The sequence below is a fragment of the Protopterus annectens genome, chromosome 7.part1 (genome assembly GCF_019279795.1).
Source record: "Protopterus annectens isolate FY-2018-M chromosome 7.part1, PAN1.0, whole genome shotgun sequence".
Classification (NCBI taxonomy): Eukaryota; Metazoa; Chordata; order Ceratodontiformes; family Protopteridae; genus Protopterus; species Protopterus annectens.
Window position 1 is genome coordinate 182,942,871 of NC_056740.1, and position 22,100 is coordinate 182,964,970.

Below are 22,100 nucleotides of genomic sequence, written 5' to 3' on the forward strand. Positions count from 1 at the left end.
AAGAGTAATTCTGATTGCAAAAGCACCCCACTGTTGACAGAAAGGACAATGGAGGATTATGCATGCATTTAAACCAACACTATTTAGCGACCTAAGTTAGAGAAAGCTTTCAGTTGGGATTATATAGGGACAGGAAAAAATTGTGACAAGTAAATCCTAGAAGAGAAACTATAACCGGGTTGATTTTGAAGGAGAATATTTGTATGGAAGACTTAAATTGATTTCTTGCTGCAAGTTCACATTGAGATACAAATTACACAGGACCATGTACAGTGCATTTGAAAGCTTTCACATAAATGCATAATGTAAATGAAACCCTAGCATTTTCCAGCTTCTGTTGGAAAGTAAAATTAAAGGAATGGGTATCAAGTGTGTAAGGAAAAAATTTATTCCATTCACTGTCTTTTTGAAAGGGAAAATTGACTAAATCATGGTGACAATGTGAAATTAATATGAATTTAGAGGGAATTAAAGGTTAAATTACAGAAGGGGTAATATAAGAAAATACAGAATGAAAAATGAGCATTTACATAACATACTATTTTTGATAACTCTAGAACACCAATAGCTTGAGCAAAAGAAAGTCAAATAAGTATGGCAAGAAGCAGTTATGCCAAAGTTAGATTAGGCTCACTTAATACCCAAGAGAAAGCTAGTGATGTATACACAGGGCAGTCTCCAGGACTAAATTATTCCTGTGGAAGTTGAGATCTGGAAGGCTTTATTTTAAAAAAGGAACAGATATACCATTTTGAAAGAATGCAGTGATGGCTTTACTAAAAAAAAAAGATCCTTCAGATGCAGCTTGACTAATTTATCTTAAACCAGGATTATAAGAGTTATCAAAATTGAAAAATATAAACCGGTCTGGTTCAAGATATCAAAACTGAAAAATATAAACCAGTCTGGTTTTGTGGAAAGTTGGAAACATTTGACATTAATGATCCAGAGGAAAGCCAAAAAACATTACTCAGTCTTGATGCAGAGCCAGCTCGGATTTTGCTATTAAGAAATGGAAGTATTTGCATTCCATGACAGAGTAGAAGATGTTTGAAAAACTGGAGGAAAGAATTGGATTTTGCTGAGTGTTAGTGCTGAAAAAACAGGTAAGATGTCCTGCATGTGGGTAAACAAAAGACAAACTAAATTCTATTATAAAGATTGAAAGCACTAAACATTTTCATTTCTTGCCTTGTATACAGGAAGAGGGGCCGGAGAGGAGCAGGATTAGTTGAGTCTACCCAGAGAAAAGTAATTTAGGGAGACTATTTAAAAGGTTCTTAAGCCATGGTGGATAAAAGTGGAAAAGGAGTTTGGTAGGCTTTTGGACAATACCTTAAAAGCCACTCAAATTATATTCATAAAACATTTTAGCTAAACTAGCATAGGATGGACAGCTGAAAAGCAAAAGGGGTTGGAATTTGCAGACTTTAGCAAACTAGGGTACTGGGAGCAAATCTAGAAGTCTAACAGGGGAATGGAATGTAGCTTAGATATTGCCTGTTTCATGGCAAATGCCCACAGCACTGATCAGATTCTGTCAAAGGGATAAATCTGTGTATAAAATATTGAGAAACTGCAAGGCTCAGGAGAGACTAGAAAAGCAAATTGGAGGAAATCTGTAGGGATCCCAAAAATGCAAAAAAAATCCATTAAGATTAGGATTTTTGCATGGTGCTGTTATATTTACACCCCAACTGGGTTTTCTTGGGCATACTGGAGATTTGAGGGGGAAAAGGAAATTGGGAACAGTTTTTGGTTAATGTAACAAGTTAGATTTTAAAATTCCCTACAAACGTATTATAGATGTTACAAAAACACTAACTGGTGTATGTAGATCTGACAGACATTTACATTAGTAAACAACTGTCTAAAAAAGCAAGGATTAGAAAATTCAAAATCTAAACCAAAGTTTTAATAAGGTGGATCTTTAGACCAGGAACAATTTCCATGGAAAGTGATGTGAACATTCTCCAGAAAGATTAAGGAACACAGAAACCAATATAAACCATTACAGTAAATGAAAATGGTTAAAAGCACTTCCTGCATGAAGTAAAATTTTAAATGCAAGCTTATTTTGAATGTTATGATTTAAGGAATCCTTGTTGGGGTCAGTTATGCAGGATTTCCCATCTCCTACTCACCAGGATAGGTGAGCTAGCACTCACTCCCATCATCCCCACCACAGCCTTTCCAATACCAGAGTCAACAAGCCTGAGGCACACATCCAGGCCTCAAATGTCACAGGAGGGATACTCAAGTATGTTTAAAAAACCCTTCTAGACTGCTTTGATTCATGGGCGGTGGTATGCCTTAACCTTAAGCCTTCCTACTGTTAACTACCATTCAAACAGATGAAATCAGAACTTCTGCAAAGATTTAGTACTGCAGAAAATTTGCAAGGGTGTGGAATGAAGTGACCTACATCCACTTTCTACATTTCCCAGATATGTATAGGAGTGAGGGAGAAGAGATCCTCCACTTTACTCAACAGAAGAGCATCGTGAGGTAAAGTCCTCCATTGGCATCAGTGATGGAACTGACCACCTATAAATGGGTTGCGCCATTATTAAAGCTTCTTCCAATGCCCAGTCTGCAGTATCTCTGTATAGATAACAGTAACAGTGGAAGCAACCCCAGCAGAAGTGGTGGTAATCTAGGAATCCACTCAGGAAACACGTTGTTTCTGAACTAGTCCAAATGGAAGCCAAATGCAATGACTAAGATTAAATTTTCTGGCCAAGTCAAAGTAATGCAACGTCAACCTTTTACAGGATTACCAGAACACCAGTGTTTTCTCATCTCTATAAACACAAGTCTCAACTGGCTTCCTTAGGGACTTCCACAAAAAATGAACAGCAAGTTAAGGAATTCAATACCTTTAGTTTCAGAAAACTAAAGCCACACCGCATGGCTGGTTAAGATCTTGCGTCACTTTATATAGGTGGAGAAGTTAACTCATTCACTCAAATGGAGCTCAGCAAGTTTGCACTAACTTCCAATGGGGAGAGCCTAAGCCTTTTCACAGAATCAAATTATGTCTTCAGATTTCAAACAAATGTTCATATCACTGGAAACAGACTTCAGTACAAGCTACTTTTATAGTGTAGTATTCTTTAAGTTCTAGATCTTAAATTGAATTTTATGAGTCACAGTAAATAGTAGCAATTACATATTTTGTAAACTTACAGTCTCAGCAACCACTCAAGTTACTTGAATACTGTCAGCAGCATTCTATTCATCTAGCTGAGATATATGATGCTAAGGAGTTCTGAGTTACTTGGCTGTTGAGATTTAGAAAAATGTGAAAATTATATCTATATAAATGAATTTTATTTGCCTGCACTAGACAGGTCAAATATTAATGCATTTAAGTTGCCATTGCATAAGCTTCAAGATTCTCTTTCGGCTTTTCCCGGTTAGGGGTTGCCACTGCAGAACTCCGGTCTAATGATTGGCAGTCTTTTTATGGTGCCAAGTTGCCAGCTCAATGCCAAACCTTCAAAGGCACACCCTTTCACACATGTCTTTTGGAGGCCACTCTACCATGTGGAGGACATGCAGACTCCACACAGAAAGCACTCCAGCAGAGAATTTAACAGAACCTCTTGCTGTGAAGGCAACAATGCTACTGCTGTACCACTGCAGCTTTGCCATTGCATAAACTTAAAGATGAAATCTTTTAAAATCTTGTACATAGTATGGTTTTGGAATTGATGAAAATATGAACATGCAATAGATACCTATAGGCATCAGGAGTTAACTGCAGATTCACCTGGAGGAGTCACTGATGTAATGTGTTAAGCGAATGGCCCTAGGGTTTTTACAAGCCTAGCCATGTACAAAACCAGAGTATTCTAATTGACTATAGTTAGATGGCCATTAGAGATTCTATGAGCAGCAGACTACCCATCCATGAGGGACAGGTGTGCTCCCCCAGGAAGCATTTATGGTCTCCCATGCAGCCATCAAGGTTTTTAAATCGGGTCATTAAGGAGCCCTGCTTCACACGAAGTGGGAGCTTATTTGAGAAGGGGCAATCTCTGGGAGATTGCTCTCCAACAGTGTCTGACTTGTGTCCCTTTGATCTGCAGCATTTCTATTAGGGCAGAGTCCGGCTGCTATGTAGGACAGGCACATGTTGCCTCTGTCTGCAGGATACATATAGTGACAGGGCTTTCAATCTTTTCATGCAATTCATGTTTGGAGGCAATGGATTCTTAGAAACCTCTTCTCTCCAGTTGCTGCAGGCGAGACAGGAGGGAGCATTGTACTCTATTAGTGGTCTGATAGGTGTAGCCTCTTAGTTTTGGAGGATGCCCAATGCCCTTCTTTACAAGATGCACAACATAGGCTTTCCTTCCCACTATGGAAACAAGGTGATCCAAGTTAGACTGCAAAACCTGTGTTAAAGTCTCACACCACTGGGTTTAAGCTTAGAGGGGCGCTATAAATCAGCTACTTTGCCAAAGGGAATGAGGCTTTTAGTTAGTCCATGATTTTTGGCACCAATCTTGTCTGAGTCAACCCCTTCTGCAATGTTGGGAACTCCATGATTGTACCCAGTTTAGTCATCTGCAAACTTGGCAAGTTGGACTACTTTTGCCTAGACCTCAAATGGATTCCACAAACAGTAGAGGGCAGAGCAAAGATCCTTGTGATACTCAGGCAACTGGTCTACTGGTGGTGGACTCAAACCTTTGAGCATGTGTTCTGCCGGTGAGCCAGTAGGCTACCCATCTAGTAACATGGATTAATTCCCCGCTGGGAGAGTTTCCCCAAGGATCCCCGATTGGGGGATTTGCATCAAAAGCCTTGGCTAAATCAAGATACAGTATGTACTGCTTTGCACCAGCTTTAATAAGCAAAATCTACCCTTGACAAAAAATGGGTAGAGTCAAGTTTGGTCACCTGTGTAATTTGATAAGGTAGAGGATTCTTTCCATGGCCTTCAGATAAGGCTGGTTAGGCTTGTCTCAATAGCTTCCTGGGTTGGTTGGATTCTCTGCAAGGGGATTACTGTTCACTCTGCCAGAACAAAGAGTGCTCAGGCTAAAGAGTGCCAAGTGGCTCAGCTAAGTCATTTGTTTACCAGGAGAGGCCGGATGGACAGCTAGTGCAAGTTTTCAGCAGTCCTGGGGAGAAAAGCTCCATATGTTTACAGAATGAAGAGTAAATATACGTGCTAGAACTTGGAGGTTACAGAGTGTGAATGATAAGTTAGAGACCAAACTGTTGCACAAATACGATCATCCCACTTTTGTAGGGTTTGTACCAACATTCAATATATACACGAGCTAGGAGAGAATCAGTTTACCAGAAACATCCTACTCTAGGGGTAGAAGCTTCAAGGAGGTCCTTTGCAGTTACAAAAATGGTTGCAGAGTGTCATAAGGAGGCTTTTGAACGTGGGTGTATAATATTGTAGCCTGAGATCAGGAGGCAGGGTATTCCATGTTTTGGCAACTTCATATGGGAATAGAGGTGTACCAGAACTGTTTTTACATGGGATAACTTATCAGGGCTTTGCTACTAGATCCTATTTGGCTTGCAGAAGTTTAGGACAGTCAGGGCAGGGGTTTTGTCTGGATAGTATAGTGTTTGGGGAGCTAGGTTAAGTTGGTGGTAATGTAATAAATTCTAGCCAGTGTAGGGATTGGCATTGGTTGTGAACCTGGTGATTGTTGTACTATGTGGAGTGCTTGTTCAGGTCTGTTTTATTTTGGTTTTAGCACAGGGGATGCATAAAGTGTTCATAAGATGGATTCTAGCTATGGCAATTCTAGATTCGGCTAGAATGTGTTGCAATAGAGGGTTCCTAGCTTTGTGGACTTGACAGTTGGGGATTTGTGTTTATTGTATTTTAGTTGGTAGAGTGTCAAGACCAAGCAGTTTAGCCTCTGGGACTGGGGTGATGTGGATCTTGTTAGCAGAGAATATGGAGGTGGTGAGGTAATTTGTCTTATTGGGTGGAACAGCACAAGTTGCATTTGCGTTAATCAGTTGGGATTTATTTAGCCAATTTTCTATATGAAGGATTCTTGGGCTTTGTTGAGAAGTTGGATATCTGATGCAGAGCATATCAGAATTGTCAGCATATTGGACCATGTCGCTTTTGTGGTAGCTAGGTGGAGCTGGTTTGTGAAGATATTAGAGAAGGGGGCTGAGAGCTGAGGTATTTAGTGTGACGGAGGATTTTCGGTTTAGTATGCAACCTAGGATGTTATCTGGTCCCATGGAGGCAGCCTTTTTGGCATACAGCACTTTATGACCTGTTCTTTGGAGATGCTCTGTAGAGGACTGGTGTCAGGAATGTTTTGTGGTATGGCTGGTAGGGACAGGTGAGTGAAGTTATTGCCAAATCTGTCAGCTAGGCTAGCAATTCCCTCTGGTTCAGTTGAGTGGTACTATCAACTAGGTGTGGCACACAGCTGGGCATTGTCTTTTAGATTTTGGACATAGCTGAAGAATGCTATGTGGTTGTCTTTAGCTAGGGATGGTAGCTTAGCCTTCACTACCCTTAGAGTAGGTACAAGATATCCAGTTTGCTTGTTCAAGCTTTGGAGGGTATTCTTCCTCTGAGCCAAGTTCTGTCTTGATCTTGCAGGTCAGTTTCTTTACTTCATCCACCAGGATGGCTTTTCAGGACCTGGCTTTAGTCCTGTCAGATACAGCAGTCAATACATTTAAGTGCCTATTAAAGGGCATTTGTGTATTCAGCATAAAAAGGTAGCCAGCTGTGTTAGTAAGGGCTTTGAAACTGTATACCAATCACTTAGTAGGCTATAGCTTGCTTAGGAGAAATGTTTTGTTCCTGTGGTGATGTCCGGTCTGATTTATGGTATGGAGGGCAGTGGGGTAATGCAGCGACTCCCCCCCCCATGTTGGTGAGCACTAGGTCTAGGACATTTGAGCCCCTTGTGGAGGTGCAGACCAACTGTTCTAGAGCATTTGAATTAAAATCCAGGAACCTCAATGGTTGCGCAAATTGCCCAGTTGATGGCAGGATAGCCGAAATCTTCCATGACAAAGCTGTTGGTCTGTATACCAAGGGACTAGCAAGTCTTCTTCTGGTTTACGGCTGGGGATCTGTAGCTAGAGATGTGGTAGGGTATCTTGCCTATAGCCATTTGGACCTGGTGTAGCTCAGTCACTGTTACCAGTATCTACGTATTTAGATTTAATGAAGATGGATAACTCCACCTTTGGTTCTTTCATGCTTATTTTGAGGTATGAACGTGTGAAACGCATTGTAGCCTTGTAGGGCTGGGGTACTCTGTAGCCTTAAACCAAGTCCGACTGCACAAATGTCAGCATTTTCAAAGGTGGAGTGCTTCCAAGGAATGCAATTTACTGTCAAGTTCATGCTACTTAATGCTAGGAGTCTAAAGTACTATGGGAGAGACTAGCATCTTTACCAGCATACAAAAGCTGAGGAGACAGGTAAAGGCAATCTCTGGCAAAGCAGCATCATCTGTCGACCATGTCTTCCCAGGCCATCAAATACTGAATCCCACTGGAGTAGCAGCAGAAACCAAGCCAATTATTGAAATCATTTTGTCTGAATTGTGGCATCATCCTCGGTGAAGGCAGAATGCTGCTTAGGGCCAAGGACATAACTACCTGGGACAGAGCTCAGTCATGTCTTCATACAGTCCAGAAAAGTGCATCAAGTCAAACATTTACTATGACAATGGTAATAGTGACTAGAGTATGTGGTTTGACAGATTGTCACCTAACAGGTAGCTGACAGACCTTGTCCAATCTAGTGAGGACATCCGTGTTGGACTGAGTCACCTGTGACTAGAACATTAGGTTTTGAGGTGTTTTGCCTTAGGGGCTTAGTGTCTTAAATTATGTAATGGTGGATTCCACTAATGTAGCAGCATGTGTAAACAGTTTGTGCTTTGAGGTCTTTTGGTAGGTTCTTAGCAAGTACCTTGCATATGTGGAGTGAAGAGGTGTGCCGACAACCTGTTTTGAGGTCTTGCTACACGAGAGGACCATTTCATGGTATAGTTGGCTCAGTGTTTGCTTTAGGAGCAAGTGGTAGTCAGTATACCCAAGAGAAATTGCTACATTGCCTCAGGATGCACATGTCAATCAGGCTGGCAAACTGTCCACTCTAGCAGGTAACTCCCTGGGATTGACAAGGGCACTATTTCTAATCAGGGATAAAATTAGGGTGATTCTGCTCAGTTGAGTTGCCTGCAGTGTAGAAGTGCACAGCTGTGCTGCCCAACAGGAGTAGGGAACCTGGGATGGTTTCACTGACTGGTCTCCACAGAAAATAGTTTAGACATTTGCATCTACACAAAGCACTGTTGACCCCTGCGACAGTGCTCAGCTATGTGCAAATGCAAGCTTGTATACAGGTGAAATTAATCAGTTTCAAACTAGTCTAAAAATCAGATCCCTCCTGCAGCAATCTTCAGCTAACAAGGCTATATCCACACCCCTGCCACAAGGGTGCAGGTGAGCCCTTCTTAAAGAGGTCTGGATTGGAGTTACTGTATGAAAACAGGCTAGATTCAGCAAGCCTGGATCTAGTCTATGCTAAGCAATTTCGGTGCAAAACGAGTGCAGTAATAAGCAGGCACAAGTAAAAATCAAAAAGGCAAATTAATGTAGTAACAGTAAAATGCAGATGAAAAAGTGCAGATCGAACTCAAAATAAGCTTAACGTCTTGTCATTGATTCTGGATGGCTTTGACTCACTGGACCTCTGACAAAGGACACCAAAGACAGCAACTCCAGTTAATTGAGCTTGTGCAACACTTTTTTCGACCTAAACACAGGACTAACTGCATTAATCAGTCTTACCAATAGCAACCAACTTGGAAACACTGGTCACAGCTATCTTCCTAGACTTGTCAAATGCTTGAGACCATCACATTAAAAGCTACTACTTATACTAGCCTCCAAATCTACCCCAACCTGCCCTAACTTGGTTCTATAGCTACCTTACTGATTACCAAAGCTTATAATCTTTACGAAAAAGCTCAAACCAAGGAAGTCAACCATTTGCCATCTACTCCCAATACCAATACTACCCAATCAGCACAACTTCTAGGGGTCACAACTGATAACTTATTAATATTCAATACACTTGGTTGCAACCATAAAGATGCACATTAAATGTGGTTGCCTCTAGAGTCAAACCATTCCTCACCAATACCACCAGGCAAGCCATTGTTAGAACACCTCTCCACCCTCTTGTATGCCTCACCCATACTTACATAGGTGTGTACTAGGCTAATGGCACTGGGGTCTTTACAAGCCTAGCCATAGGATTACCCTGGCATACTGCCACCTGACCTTAGTTTGCAGTGCCTCAAGTAAAATAATCAGCCCTTGAAATTTTTGAACTCAGGACCCTGCACACCATAGCCACAGCAATTTACCACCAAGCCATCTGATCCTAGAAAGTCAGAATTAACCAAACTGCAGACCTGTTACAGCAAAATGGCTAGTGCTCAATCTCCAACAGATCACAACTGCACTGCCATACGCAAGATTAACTGAACTCCCACACTTACTGTATACAAGCCAACTAACCATTGCTCACTATTCTCTCAACCCAGAAACTGTCCAGGCCTCCAAAACCTGGTTCAATCATACAGTAGCAGAGCTCCACTGCTACTGCAAGTCACCAAGAGTCACTATACTCATAAGTGATCAAAAACCTGGAACACAATCCAACATTCTTAGCTCACGCTAAATTTCAAACTTCTCCTGGATCACTTCAGAAACAAATTGCTCTACTCTTACTTCTCCTGGGTAAAACTACTTTGCTTACCTCTTACCAGCAAACTAGGATTCTATAGTAATACACTCAGCATGTCCACCCATACACTGGGCTCCTCAAAATCTAGCAAAACAATTCCCTACTCAAGTACCCCTTAACCATACCTCACCCTATTCTGCATCACTCTACAATAACAAACTCATTGCATCATGTTCACACTGGCACTGTTTCTAGCATCTTATTTCAAGAACTGTGTACTCTGGGTCTTGTAATTTTTGTAACTACATTGTAACAATTTATCTTGAGAATTTTTGTCGTGGGGCACTTCTCTCTAGGCATCCACTAAAAATGGGCCTTGAGCATAGTTACTCGCCCGGTAAACAAATTAAACCAGGATAAAGACATTTAAAACCAGCACAATAAACCTTCAACCAGCAATTCACTGCTCAGAAGGGTGGAAGCTGACCCTTCCTCCCACAAGCATGTAGACCAAAAACCTTAATATAAAATAATTGGTCTGAAGCCAAAGCACTTGAACCAGAATCAAAACAGAACATACAAACTTTCAACCAGCAATCCCAAACTTAGAATTTGAGACATCTCCTGCTAGCGCCCCCCCCCCCCCAACCTTCACGAAAAGCTAGTTTGAAGCCCAAGTGCTTAAATCAAAACCAAGGCGTAGAGTAAGTCACAATTTTATCAGGCTAACTAGTAATAAAAGTGCAACTGAACACTTGCAAAGAGCAAACTAAAGATACAGTAAACGCAGTGGAAGAAAATCACAATTTGGCAAGTGGAAAGAGGAAACAAGTGAGGGGGGTGTGCCTCCCAGCTAACAGTGGGGGCAGGAAACAAAAGCCACCAAGTTTGAGTAAAACAGCTGTGCAGGTTGAAAGTGTCAAATAAGCACTCAAAGATACCTCCACAAAAAGTGGAATGCTGTTTTAGCCCTCCCACTAATTAACTGAGGTGCTTCACTGTCTGAAAAAGATTTTTTGGACCTTAGCCAAGAAGTTAGAGAACAAAAAACAAATGCAATTTGAGAAATGAAAAAAATGAAATCCACAACCTGTTTCAAGGCCCTACTACAGCAAGTGCTGAATTTGAAGCCACTACTCATTAAAGCATTTGTTGAAAATAAGTGGTTAAGTTCTGTACTGAAATGTAGAGATGTTTAATACCAATGAATTAACTGTACGGTTTACTTCATAGCTGTGACCCTGGAATAAGGGAGACAATCTCCCTAGTGTTTTTCAACCTTTGAGGCAGTTATCACAGGGAGGCACAGCAAAATTAACAGCTTTCAAAATGGATTGTGAATTTTAAGTTGAACCAAGTCAAAAAAATAATGAAAATTTCCTAATCTCAAGTGTGGATTTTGGGAAAGCTGTATTCTCTTGTCAGAACGTGCAAACTTTGAAAGACAACTTGTAATATGCAGATGGATGATCAAACTCCTGATTTTACATGCTGACAGTCTACAGCCTGAGAGAGGAATCTGGAAAAGCTGAATGTTCAAGTCTACCAATAGTTAACAGCTGGTCATGTTGAAAACCAGCTCAGTTACACTGCACAAGTAAGACCTGTATGAAAGCCCTGCAACACCCCTTGGATCCCTGTACAAGAGGGGGGTATGTGCCCATTACCTAGAAAGTCATGTGCTTTGAGAAAACATTTACGTACTAAGGCAAGTAAAGGTTGAGGGAGAATTGCCCAATAGCCAGCCAACAGCAAATACTCTGCTAAAGGCTTCAAGTGGCCAAGGCAGATATGTAGGCCAAGCCTGCCTACCCCCCTCTAAGGATATATACATATCGGCACACCCCCCCCCCCAATTGCTTACTATGTTCTTGCTGGCTACCATCCAGAGTGCCCCTGTAAATTAAGGGCCAGAAGTCATTTAAGCATAAATCAACACGTCCACTTAAAAGGTAAATTTTATTGAAAATATAGCATTTACATATATTTACAAAATCTAATAAAAGCAGTTCTGGTATTCACTTTTTGCTACGTTTTGCAGTGGCTTTGCCTGGGATTTTTTCAATGGCAACTTGTTCTGTGGCCTTCTCTTCCTTGACAGGCTGAGAAGGAGCAGTTTCTTTCCCTTTTCCCTTGTTATCTTGTTTCATCCCACTAGCTTTTGAGGAAGCCTTCCCTGTTGCAGCTTTGGCTTTTGGTTTTTTTACTGTCAATTTTCCAGTATCACTTCGCTCCACTTTCTTTGCTGGAACTTTGGCTTTCTTGGGTTTGTCTCCAGATGCCTACAAAGTAGCAAAAAACACATCAGGTATGCTAGAATTCTTTACAGCTAGCTATTAATTCCTTGGTCCTTTTGCAAAATACAACACAAATCCTCATTAAAGGGGTCAAACGTGCCAAACTTCAAGCTTACACCTACTAAACTTAAATGCCAATAAAGGCCAGGTGGACATCCTGCAAAACTGACCATTTCCAGAAAGTCAACCCAAGCTTATCCCACCTAAAATAGTGGCAAGAAATTAAGTATAGGAGAACTGCAAAGACTACATGGACTGAACAGTATCATTTCAGATAGCTATACACAGATCTTGCTGCTCAAGATATAAAGCACATTGACAAGAGCTCCTACACCTTCAGTTTCTGATGCAGGACTGTCAGGTAGACTTCAATCTTGTATTGAAAATTTTTCAATCAAAAATTATCACTTCTACTAAGTAGCAGACATCGGACTGCAACTAAGCAGACTAATAGGTCTAGTACCTCCAGTGTTGTGCTGTAAATTCAGCAAGTCACTGGTCAAAGCTATTAAACACCAGTCAACTACCTGTTCACTGCCGCTCTTAGGGGAGACAAGTGCATCAATATTGCCTGTGGCAGAAGCTTACTCTTTCTTGGCTGCACAATCAAAATAAGTTTGCACTGGCTTATAACAGCCAGATAATGGCAGGGTAATGTCCCAAGACAAACCTTCCCTGGGCCACAATACCTCCACAGTACAAGGGGTGCTGCAAATGTGACAAGTCTAAAGCCTCACACCCAATCAAGATCAGACTAAAAATTGTATGAAATCTACACTGTCGATGTTCTATCTGGTAGGCAAGAAGCCAAGGATACACAATCCATTTCTGACTGGCAGTGTAATACATCTAAGACATTGAACACCTTACTGCATCTAAACTTAATGGATTCTACATAGATGTAAATGTTATGCAGTCTCTAAAGAAAGACATTCATGAAACAGGCTGCAACAGCATCTAGGAATTTTGGCATTTTATCCAACTAGAAACTGAATGATTTGTGCCTGAAAAACCCACTAGTGTGCCACATTTCTGCATGTTGTATGGAATTAAGGTACATGCTCAAGTTGAGATGAGCGATTGCAGCCATGGTAGCACAAGTTTTGCAACCCATGTGGGCTTGGACTTAGCTTACTCAGGAAGGCAGCTCTAATGCTTGCTGTAGCATCACTGGTTTGGCAAGATTGCAGGTTCTTGTGAACTGTGGGAATCTTACTACCAGATCACTGACCTAAGCAGATCTGAGAAAGGAGATTGAAGCACCAGAGTTCATACATGGAATTGGACACATGAAATTATTCACAAGAAACATGTCATACTTTACAGTTATACACCAGGCCCGTTAAAGCTGTAGTAAAAAATAAACCCATGCAGTGAGCACCAATTTGTAGGCATAACTAGAGGGTGAAAGAGCATTAAACAGAATCTGAAGAAATTCATGATTCAAATTCCGCACACCACTTACTATTCGGGCAGAAATGCACAATGGAGACACCCAAGTAACCCATTTTAGACCAATATGGAGTTGCTCAAAATACCAGAAGCTTTAGTGAAAATTCATGGTGTGCATTAACAGCAATTTGTTAAATTAAAAAAATTAGCCTGGGCTGCCAGCAAATTCAGATGGAGCACACACTACATTTCTAGATGCAGGGAGGTAAGGGAAGGCAAATGATTAATACTGACTGAACAGTATGGTTACTATGGTTAATGTCGATATGCTAAAGGTTCATTTTTAGCAAATATGAGAAACTAGACAACTAGCATTTTATTTTATATTACAGTACGAACTGCTGGCATATATACAAATCTAATGATTCTGTGAATAGATCCTGCATTACACAAGTTATTGTGCAATGACATTACTACAGCTGCCAGTCTTGTAGCTATAAAAGATCAGATGCACATGAGGGGCATGCACATTACACTATAGTACACCCTGCTTTTTTGCTGATTTGAGTCAGGAGTGCACATCAGAAATTTGCTCTTGTGACTTTCTAAATTACTGGCAAGTCACTGCTTACTCCTGGCATACTGTGACTTTCTATATTACTGCAGATTATTCTGTTCTGTGATGCACTAATATGGTAGATACAAGTGATGGGTATAAATTTTAATTGCTTGTTCTTGGTTTTGTGAAAACAGAAAACTCTTGATAACTGCTGCAGCCTCTGATTGCAGTGTCCAATCACCAGCCTCTGATTGCAGTGTCCAATCACCAGCCAAGGTTCTGCATGTCAATTAGGATCCACTATACAAGGTATTTTAAACAAGACAGAAGTTAACATCTAGAGGAGGATTCAAGAATTTCAGATTACTGACTTTGGAGCAACAGTTTATACAGAATCACCCAAGTGTCATTAAGAAAACTATAACAAGGTGTGTGGCACCAAAGTAAGGAGCAGATTTTTAAACCGTTCCAATACAAAAGCATGAGGTGAACAAGTAATCTCATTAAGGCTACCAGAAAAGACTAAGCCAATTTCAAACCATGTCCGCAAGTTTCATATTTACAGCAGAGGCACCAAGTCATTACAACCATATGCAAGATACTGCAAACCATAGCTGTAAAGAAAGCAAGGTCCAAGACTGACAAGTGATTTACAAGCAATTGTTCAGATGCACAGAACAGAAAAAATTTTAAGCAGCTTGAGGTGCTGGTTAACGTTTTGCACCCACCATACATTCAGGCCAGACTTTCCATGTCTGGGATAACCTGCTACAGGACACCATAGCCCCTATGACCACAAGGATTTCTAAATGAACCCAAGTACTGCTGAAAACACCTTTAGATATTAACTATGCCTCAAACTGGAGGCATACACTTCCATAGTTTGATATGCCCAGAGTTTCTTGGATGTGTAAACAAGTTGAAAACATTATCCTATTAAAGCCACTCCATGTACCACCTCTCTAGTTTCAATCTCTGAAGAAAATCATGGACTTGATTTTTGAAAGGCTGCAAGTCTCCAAGTCAGTAGAATCAAACTCAGCTACCCAAATTCAGACACCACACAGTTTTGGTCCTCCACAGAGAAGTGCTTAAACCTGCCCTTCCCCTACTAGAGTCAAATACAAAATTGACAAATTTAAGAAACCACACTGGTGACCCACCAACAAGTTGTGCTGTAACAAGAAGAGATCCTTAAATCATGCAGTGATTGGTAGATTCCAAGATGGTATCAATATTACCAACTAAGCTTTTAGTGCTACTAAATTATGAACTTTGCTTGATAAATTGTTATATTTACGAAATGTCAATCAGGATCTGATGCAGGAGTGGTTAAAGACATATGAACTTTCAAGTTCTAAAGGTCAAATTTGGTGACCCAGGATAGTTAGAATACGTACATGCTGGTTAAGTAGTTAGTAGAATATGTACATGCTGGTTAAGTACACTGAACACATAGGAGAAATGCAGATTGTTGCAAAACTGAAAGTCACATCTTGGTGACACCAACAGAGGGCCTGTATACTGAAAGGCATTATGTGGCAAGACAACTGGGGACTCTGCAAACATTACAATATTTTTTTAAACACATTTAATCGCTTAAGACAAGCAAATTTACATATATAAAAGCAAATTGCATGAAGTTCATTTTCACAATTTCACATATTGTGATGCATCATAATTCCTGAATTTTTTAAAGGAAAACTCCACCTTAGAACTCTCACCATAATGTTCCATCTGATTAGTTCAACCAGTGGGTCCTCTGATCCATATCTGATCAGATATGGCCGCATTTTCCAGCTATGGCTCCAAGCTCCATGCCCCTGTCTCCATTCAGATAGTTTGCTGCCTAACCTATACCCGACCTACCAGACCTACCACCTTAGCCTCCAACACCATCACAAAGGAACTTCAGCCCTGACAGAGCCAAGATCCCAGCAACAATGGTCTGGTACAAAGGACGTGTCAAATCCCAAAGGTAAGGTTATGGGGAAGGAGGGGGAAACTGTTGAAGACAAGTGAAGTGGAACTACTCTGATGGAACATTATGGTGAGTATACAACTTCATCTGAAGTAGTTTACTTCATTTGGTCTTCAACCTGTGGGACAGTCCCCAGCTACTTAGCTCTTGGGAGGCCCTTATGGAAGGATACTCTAGCACTGAGACAAAGGATGCTCTACTCCTAGAGACCAAATCCAGTTTGAGAGAAAGGTATGAGATTAGGGCCCAAGCAGCAGCTGAACGAATGTCATCCAAAGAGACCCTAGACCAAGGCCACTGACCTAGCCATACATCAGGTCGAATGAGCCTTCACTTTTCCTGGAAGAGAAGCCCAGCTAATGCATTGTGAAATCCAGTGAGCAATAGTCACTTTTGAGACAGGTTTACCAAAAAAAAAAAGGCCTTTGCATATAACAAAAAGCTGATCAGACTTGCAGAAAGTTTGTCCCATGCAGATAAAACCTCAACTGCCTATGTACACCCAAGTAATTTTTATTCCCCTTTGCTCTGGCAGTTTGGAAAAAATACCAGTAAATAGTCAGATTTATATCAACTTCCAAAGCTACCTTGGGAAGGAAGGATGGGTTAGTGTGCAGCACAACTGTCTTTGTGAAAGATGTTAAAGGGTTTTGATAGAAAGAGCTTGAAGCTCCAACACCCTTCTAGCAGATGTGATGGCAACCAAGAAAGCAGTTTCAGGTAGTGGCAACCAAGAAGGCAGTTTCAGGTAGTGGCAACCAAGAAGGCAGTTTCAGGTAAATTGCAGATCCACAAATAACGCAGGCTCAAAGGGAGGAGAAACCAATGCCTGCAACAACAAAGTGAGGTCCCATGGAGGAATGGGGTTCTTAACACAAGGTCAGAGAAGAAAGGCACCTTAGCAGAAGCCAACGAAGACTCATCTACCCCAAAATGAAAATTAGAAATTGTGGCCAGCTGAACTTTCACTATAGAGGAACTAGCACCCTGATGAAATCCTAGCTAGGAAATTCAAGACCGCTGAAAGTGGTGCAGTGAAAGGGTCCAAAGACCTCAATGGCCCAAACAGAAAAATGTTTACTAAAAGCTTTCCTGGTGGACGATTTGAGCTGCCATCAGAATGGATATAATGGGAGATGATAGACCGGGAATCCTAAGAATCATGGGAACCGGAGCAGTAGTGAGCTTCAGACTGTCCAGATCTGGATGAGGAATCTGAGGATGTGAGCAGATCTGGGGACTGGATCCATGGTGGAACTAGGCGAGAGCAGAGTAAGGGAAACTCTGCTGACTAGGCCAGAATGGGGCTATGAGGATCACAGTGCTCCACAGCCTTCTGGCTTTCTGCAGGGGAATAAGCAAAGAATCCTGGGAGACCAAGCATGAATCGGTGCATCTCTGGGGACTTCCCCCAGACGGGGGTTCAGAGCAAAAAGCTTGCTGCATTTCACATTGGGAGACCAAGATTGCAGCAAGGATGACCCCATTTTAGGAAGATCTGCTCCACTACTCAGACCACTCGTAAGGCATCAGGATAGATCTGCTGAGCCTGTCCACTAAAACACTGTCCCAGGATGTGTCAACACCAAAAAACATTTGAGTGATCACCCATTCCCACTCATGACCTTTCGACATAAGGGACAAGATCTGGTTCCCCCGTTTGTTGATATACCAGACCAATGACGTGGTCAGTCTGAACCGCAATCATTCCCAGAGGAAGATGAGCATGGAGGGCCTGCAACGCAAGAACCGCTCATCTCTAGAGCACTGATATGCAGCTAGGTCTCTGAAGGGAACCACGTGTCTTGGACTGTCCTTACTGAGAAATGCCCCCCACCCATGTAGGAAGGAATCTGTGGTCACAGTTTGGGGTAAAGCTTGAAAGGGATGGCCCTTGAGATCCAGGGACTGAATGCACCACCTAAGGGAGCCCCTACACACTTGCAATTTTCACTGGGAAGGATAAAGGGAATGTCTAATAGCGACCACTGTACTGCTAGAGTCCACTGCAGTACCCTCATATGAAGGTGGGCCATGGGAAGAAGATTTATCGGCACCACCATAGAAACTAAAGCTCTTGCCACTTCGGCTGTTGGTAACTGAGTCTGTAGGATATGTAAGCTGTGTAGCCTCAAGCTACATAACCTGTCTGAAGTGAGAAACCCATGATTGTAATGCATCCAGCTGTGCCCCAATGAAGTCTACAATTTGGACCGGTTGGTGGGCAGACTTGTTCATGTTTATCATGATGCCCAACTTATTGGACAACTGAAGTTCCTGGCCTGACAGATGCTCTGAGGGGGTGGTAAGGAACCAATCTAGGTACAGAAAGACCTGAATTCCCTGAAGCCTCAGGTGAGCCACTACCACGGTCATTACCTTGGAAAACACCAGGGAGGCTGTGGTGAGACTGAAGGGGAGGGCTTAAAATTGGTAATGATTGGCTCCCAGCCAGAAGCAAAGGAACCACTGGGAGCACCTGTGATCTTGATGCAATAGTACACATCCTGGAGGTAAACAGATCACATCCAGTCTGTCCTATAGATGAGTCAGAAGAGACTCAATCATGACCATCCAGAATTTTGTCTTAGTCACAGACAGATTCAACTGGGACAGATCCAATATTGGTCTGAAGTCAGTCTTTTTTGGCACTAAAGAACATGGAATAAACCCTCGATCCGGACTGGTCTTGGGGGACCAGCTGGATGACTCAATAGTGAGTCTACCTGTACTACTGCTTCCTCCGGCTGCGTGGGTGGATCCTTGAATGGAATGAAATCCTCTGGATAGGACTCTCAACACCCACTGATCTGTAGTGATGGACTCCCATGCTAGTGGGTGAAGCAAATAAATGACCCCCAACTGCATTCAGAGATAAGACAGCCAGGCAACCCTTCAGGGTTGCTGCCCAGGTTCAGAGAAAGGTTTTCAGGACCCGAAATTCCTAGGACCCTCTGCCTCTAGGCCGGTGTTTGTCATATCCCCTCTGCACCTCTGGGGGACTGCAAGTCCCAAGCATCCCAGGAAAACACCAGAGACTTGCAGAACCACATCTGGCCTCTCCGGTTCCTAGAAAAGTACCTTTGAGGCAGTGAGAAGGCCCCCAACAGTGTCTTCCCATCCTCCTTGCTCTAGACTAAAGTCAGTCTTCCCAAAGAGGGAAGAGCCATCAAAAGGGGCACTGGTGAAAGATTCCTTGAAGGGCTCCAAGAACGGACATAAGCAGAGCCAGGCTGGAGGTCTTGAGGCATTATGACTACAGGCCATACCTGAGGGGGGCAAGATGGTCAGACCTACAATCAAGACAAGGGGTGTCTCGACTCCAAGGACAAAATAGTCTGGCCTCAACCCTGCAAAACCCTCTCCACGTCAAATGCAGAGGGAACAGACCTCCCTGGGCTGAACTGTCAGAAGTCGCTACCCCTGCTCTGACTGGGGAGTCGGAGCAAGAGCCTCTAGGAGCAGAAACACTGGGGGATGCTTCTCTAACAAGCTCAGAGCAGAGAACACCCCCTCTGATCCTACCCAGAGGCTACAGCTCAGAGCTTGGATCAGATCTAGTCAGACCCAACACTCATGGCACTGGCTGGCGTCCAGGTACACAGTACCATTGGCACCAACCCCTCAACTATGAAACCATGGGTCAGATTGGAGTAATAGGTCTGAATACTGGCTGGAAGGCACCCGCTCCAGTGGGAGAGGGCCCTGGTAAGACCCCCATCTGGATTGAGTGCAGATAGATATCTGCATCATCTTGTCCATATCTGCTTTTGAAAGGCTCTGGGTGGAGCATGCTTTTGAAAGGCTCTGGGTGGAGCAGGACACCGCTGAAGTGGGACAAGAGCTGGTGGGGAGAGGGCCTAGGGGTACACCAGTTAGAGAACCTCTGGCTCAGGGGAGAACCTTGGGGACCTGAGCCGAGGTGAAACAGGCTTAGTCTGTAGCGGGGGGCTGGCCTCAGATGAGAAGTAAGCTCTCTTGACAGGAGAAGGCAGTACATCCATACCAGCAGTGGAGGGCAACAGGTCCTTGACAATAAGTTTGTCCCGCCTGTCCTCAAGAGCTCTGGGATTAAACCCAGTGCAAATAGGACAGGGGGACTGGAGGTGAGCAACCACCAAGCAAATCAGTGTGGCCATCTGCTGGTGAAAGCTTATGCCCACACACTGCCTCTTGAACCCAGGCTTTGAGGAGTTTGCCATTCCTTAGCCTGCTCAAGCAACACTACCATAAGAGGGAAGGAAGATGGAAAAGCCTACAAGAAAACTACGAATAACCCTGTGAAGGTACAGAAAAGGCTTGAAATGAAAGGGATAGCTAGAGAGATCAAAAGTTAGACATACTGCAAAATGCAATAGAGCTTGTACCACACTTTCTCTCAGGCAGCAAACTAGATCTGAAGGGAGGAGGGAGACATGGGACATTATGGGTAAGGGGAGGAGCATGGAGTTCAGAGCTGTAGCTGGAAAATGCAGCCGTGTCAGATCAGGACACCCACAGGTTGAAGACCAAATGAAATAAAATTACTTCAGATCATTCGTTTCATTGTGTTTTTGGAGCTATTTTATGCCTCAAAATCACAAGTGAGTTTACAGTTTTAATGAGTTTCCCTCAGAATGGTGGATGGGGCCTACCTTGGTAACATGTTTTCTTGATTTCATTCCTCCTCAGAATACACAAAGTCCTCTATATATTACTCATGCTAGACAAGTGGTGCTCATGCCACTAAGACAGAACGGCAGGATTGTGAAGTAGTCTAACTACACCACATGAACCAGAGCTTCTGTTTCCTTAACCTAGTGTCCAACAACTTGTTGTGCTATAAATAGCTGTTAGCTACTTTCACCAAAAGTGGGTAAATATCAGGCTTGTAATATGTTTTTGTAGTTCTAAAAGAATTGGCAGACCTTCCCCCACATTCTTATGTTGAGGTGTGAAAACTCACTTCACTGCAGTTAATCTCTGTTGTACACTTACATGTGATTAGAACACACAAGCCACCTTCCAATGCCTTCAGTGGGAAGTCTCAGGATACAAAATTAAAAATGTACAGTCATGTTCACCCTCTTATATTTATACTTTGGTAACCAGGAAAGTGAACTGGTTGCAGGACCCTTTTTAGCCCAAACTTGGGCTACAATGGCAAGTATTAAATGCACTTGGCAATACAAAGAAATACTGAGACATTGACCAAGATTGCACATGCAACACAGCCAATGTGACAGTGACAAATTAATTCTATGCACCCATATTGCACATTTGTGATAGTGTATATCTACTTCCTACTTCCATGTCCTTTCTACAAAAATCAAAATGGGAATTGCGAAACTGCATGTACCACATATGCATCCCCCTCTGGAAGGGGGTTACAAAAAGCCCAAGATCTTTTTATGATCAGTGCACCTAGTTGATAGGGTTGCCACCAGTCTTTCTGCAGTTCTGTGGCGTGGGGGCTTGAAAATGGCAAGTGTTAGTGCTTTACAATTTTGACTTATCTACAAATCTTAAAATGCAGCATCAGTTACCTTCATTATAAACATTTAAAAGCTTTGCATTTAAATACCCAATTGCTTTATTTTGCTACAAAAGGTGTCAAGTTCTCTGCAATAACAGCTTTGTTATATCAGTTCATTCTTCCATTGTATGCATTGGTCCCACAATTCCCTTTCCCTATGTAGTTTTGCTCCTCCCTTTTTTAAAGATCTCAATTCCAGTTCTTACACTAATGAAGCAGCCAAGGACTGGAAACGTGAGCCAAAGCATTAAAGAATGTTTATATCACATGGGATCACTTTAGCAACACCAAGACAAACGCAAGAAAACCAGATATAGTAATCCAAAGAAAAGCAGCACTGCATTGAAATTGTCACTTCCAGCAATGTCATGCATAAAGTCAAAATACCAGGATCTACAGGCAGAAGTGAAGGCAATGTGGAAGGATACCCAGACAGTTCCAATAGTAGAAGCAATGGGTCTATGCCTCTTACATGCAACTCCATATGAAATTAAGACTAGGCACATTACAGGTTCTGCCAAGAGCACTCATTAACTATTACTTTCATGAAGTTACTCCAGTCATACTAGAAACAACTTTGAAATTAAAGTGGTAGTAAACAAATTTAGTGTCAACTTTACCTCCAAACA

At 42.3% G+C, this 22,100-nt stretch overlaps 1 protein-coding gene across 2 annotated transcripts in view; it reads right to left on the reverse strand.

The window, feature by feature from the left end:
• LOC122807529 (protein B4) overlaps window positions 1-22,100 on the reverse strand; it is a 205,369-nt gene that overhangs the window by 35,529 nt on the left and 147,740 nt on the right. Inside the window, exon 5 of one of the 2 annotated variants that reach the window (XM_044078449.1) lies at window positions 11,673-12,009. The exons of the other annotated variant lie outside the window; for it this stretch is intronic. Within the exon in view, the coding sequence (XP_043934384.1) occupies window positions 11,746-12,009 (264 nt within the window). The 3' untranslated portion in view covers window positions 11,673-11,745. Of the gene's footprint in view, window positions 1-11,672; window positions 12,010-22,100 lie in introns of those variants that run through there. 2 annotated transcript variants of the gene reach the window in all.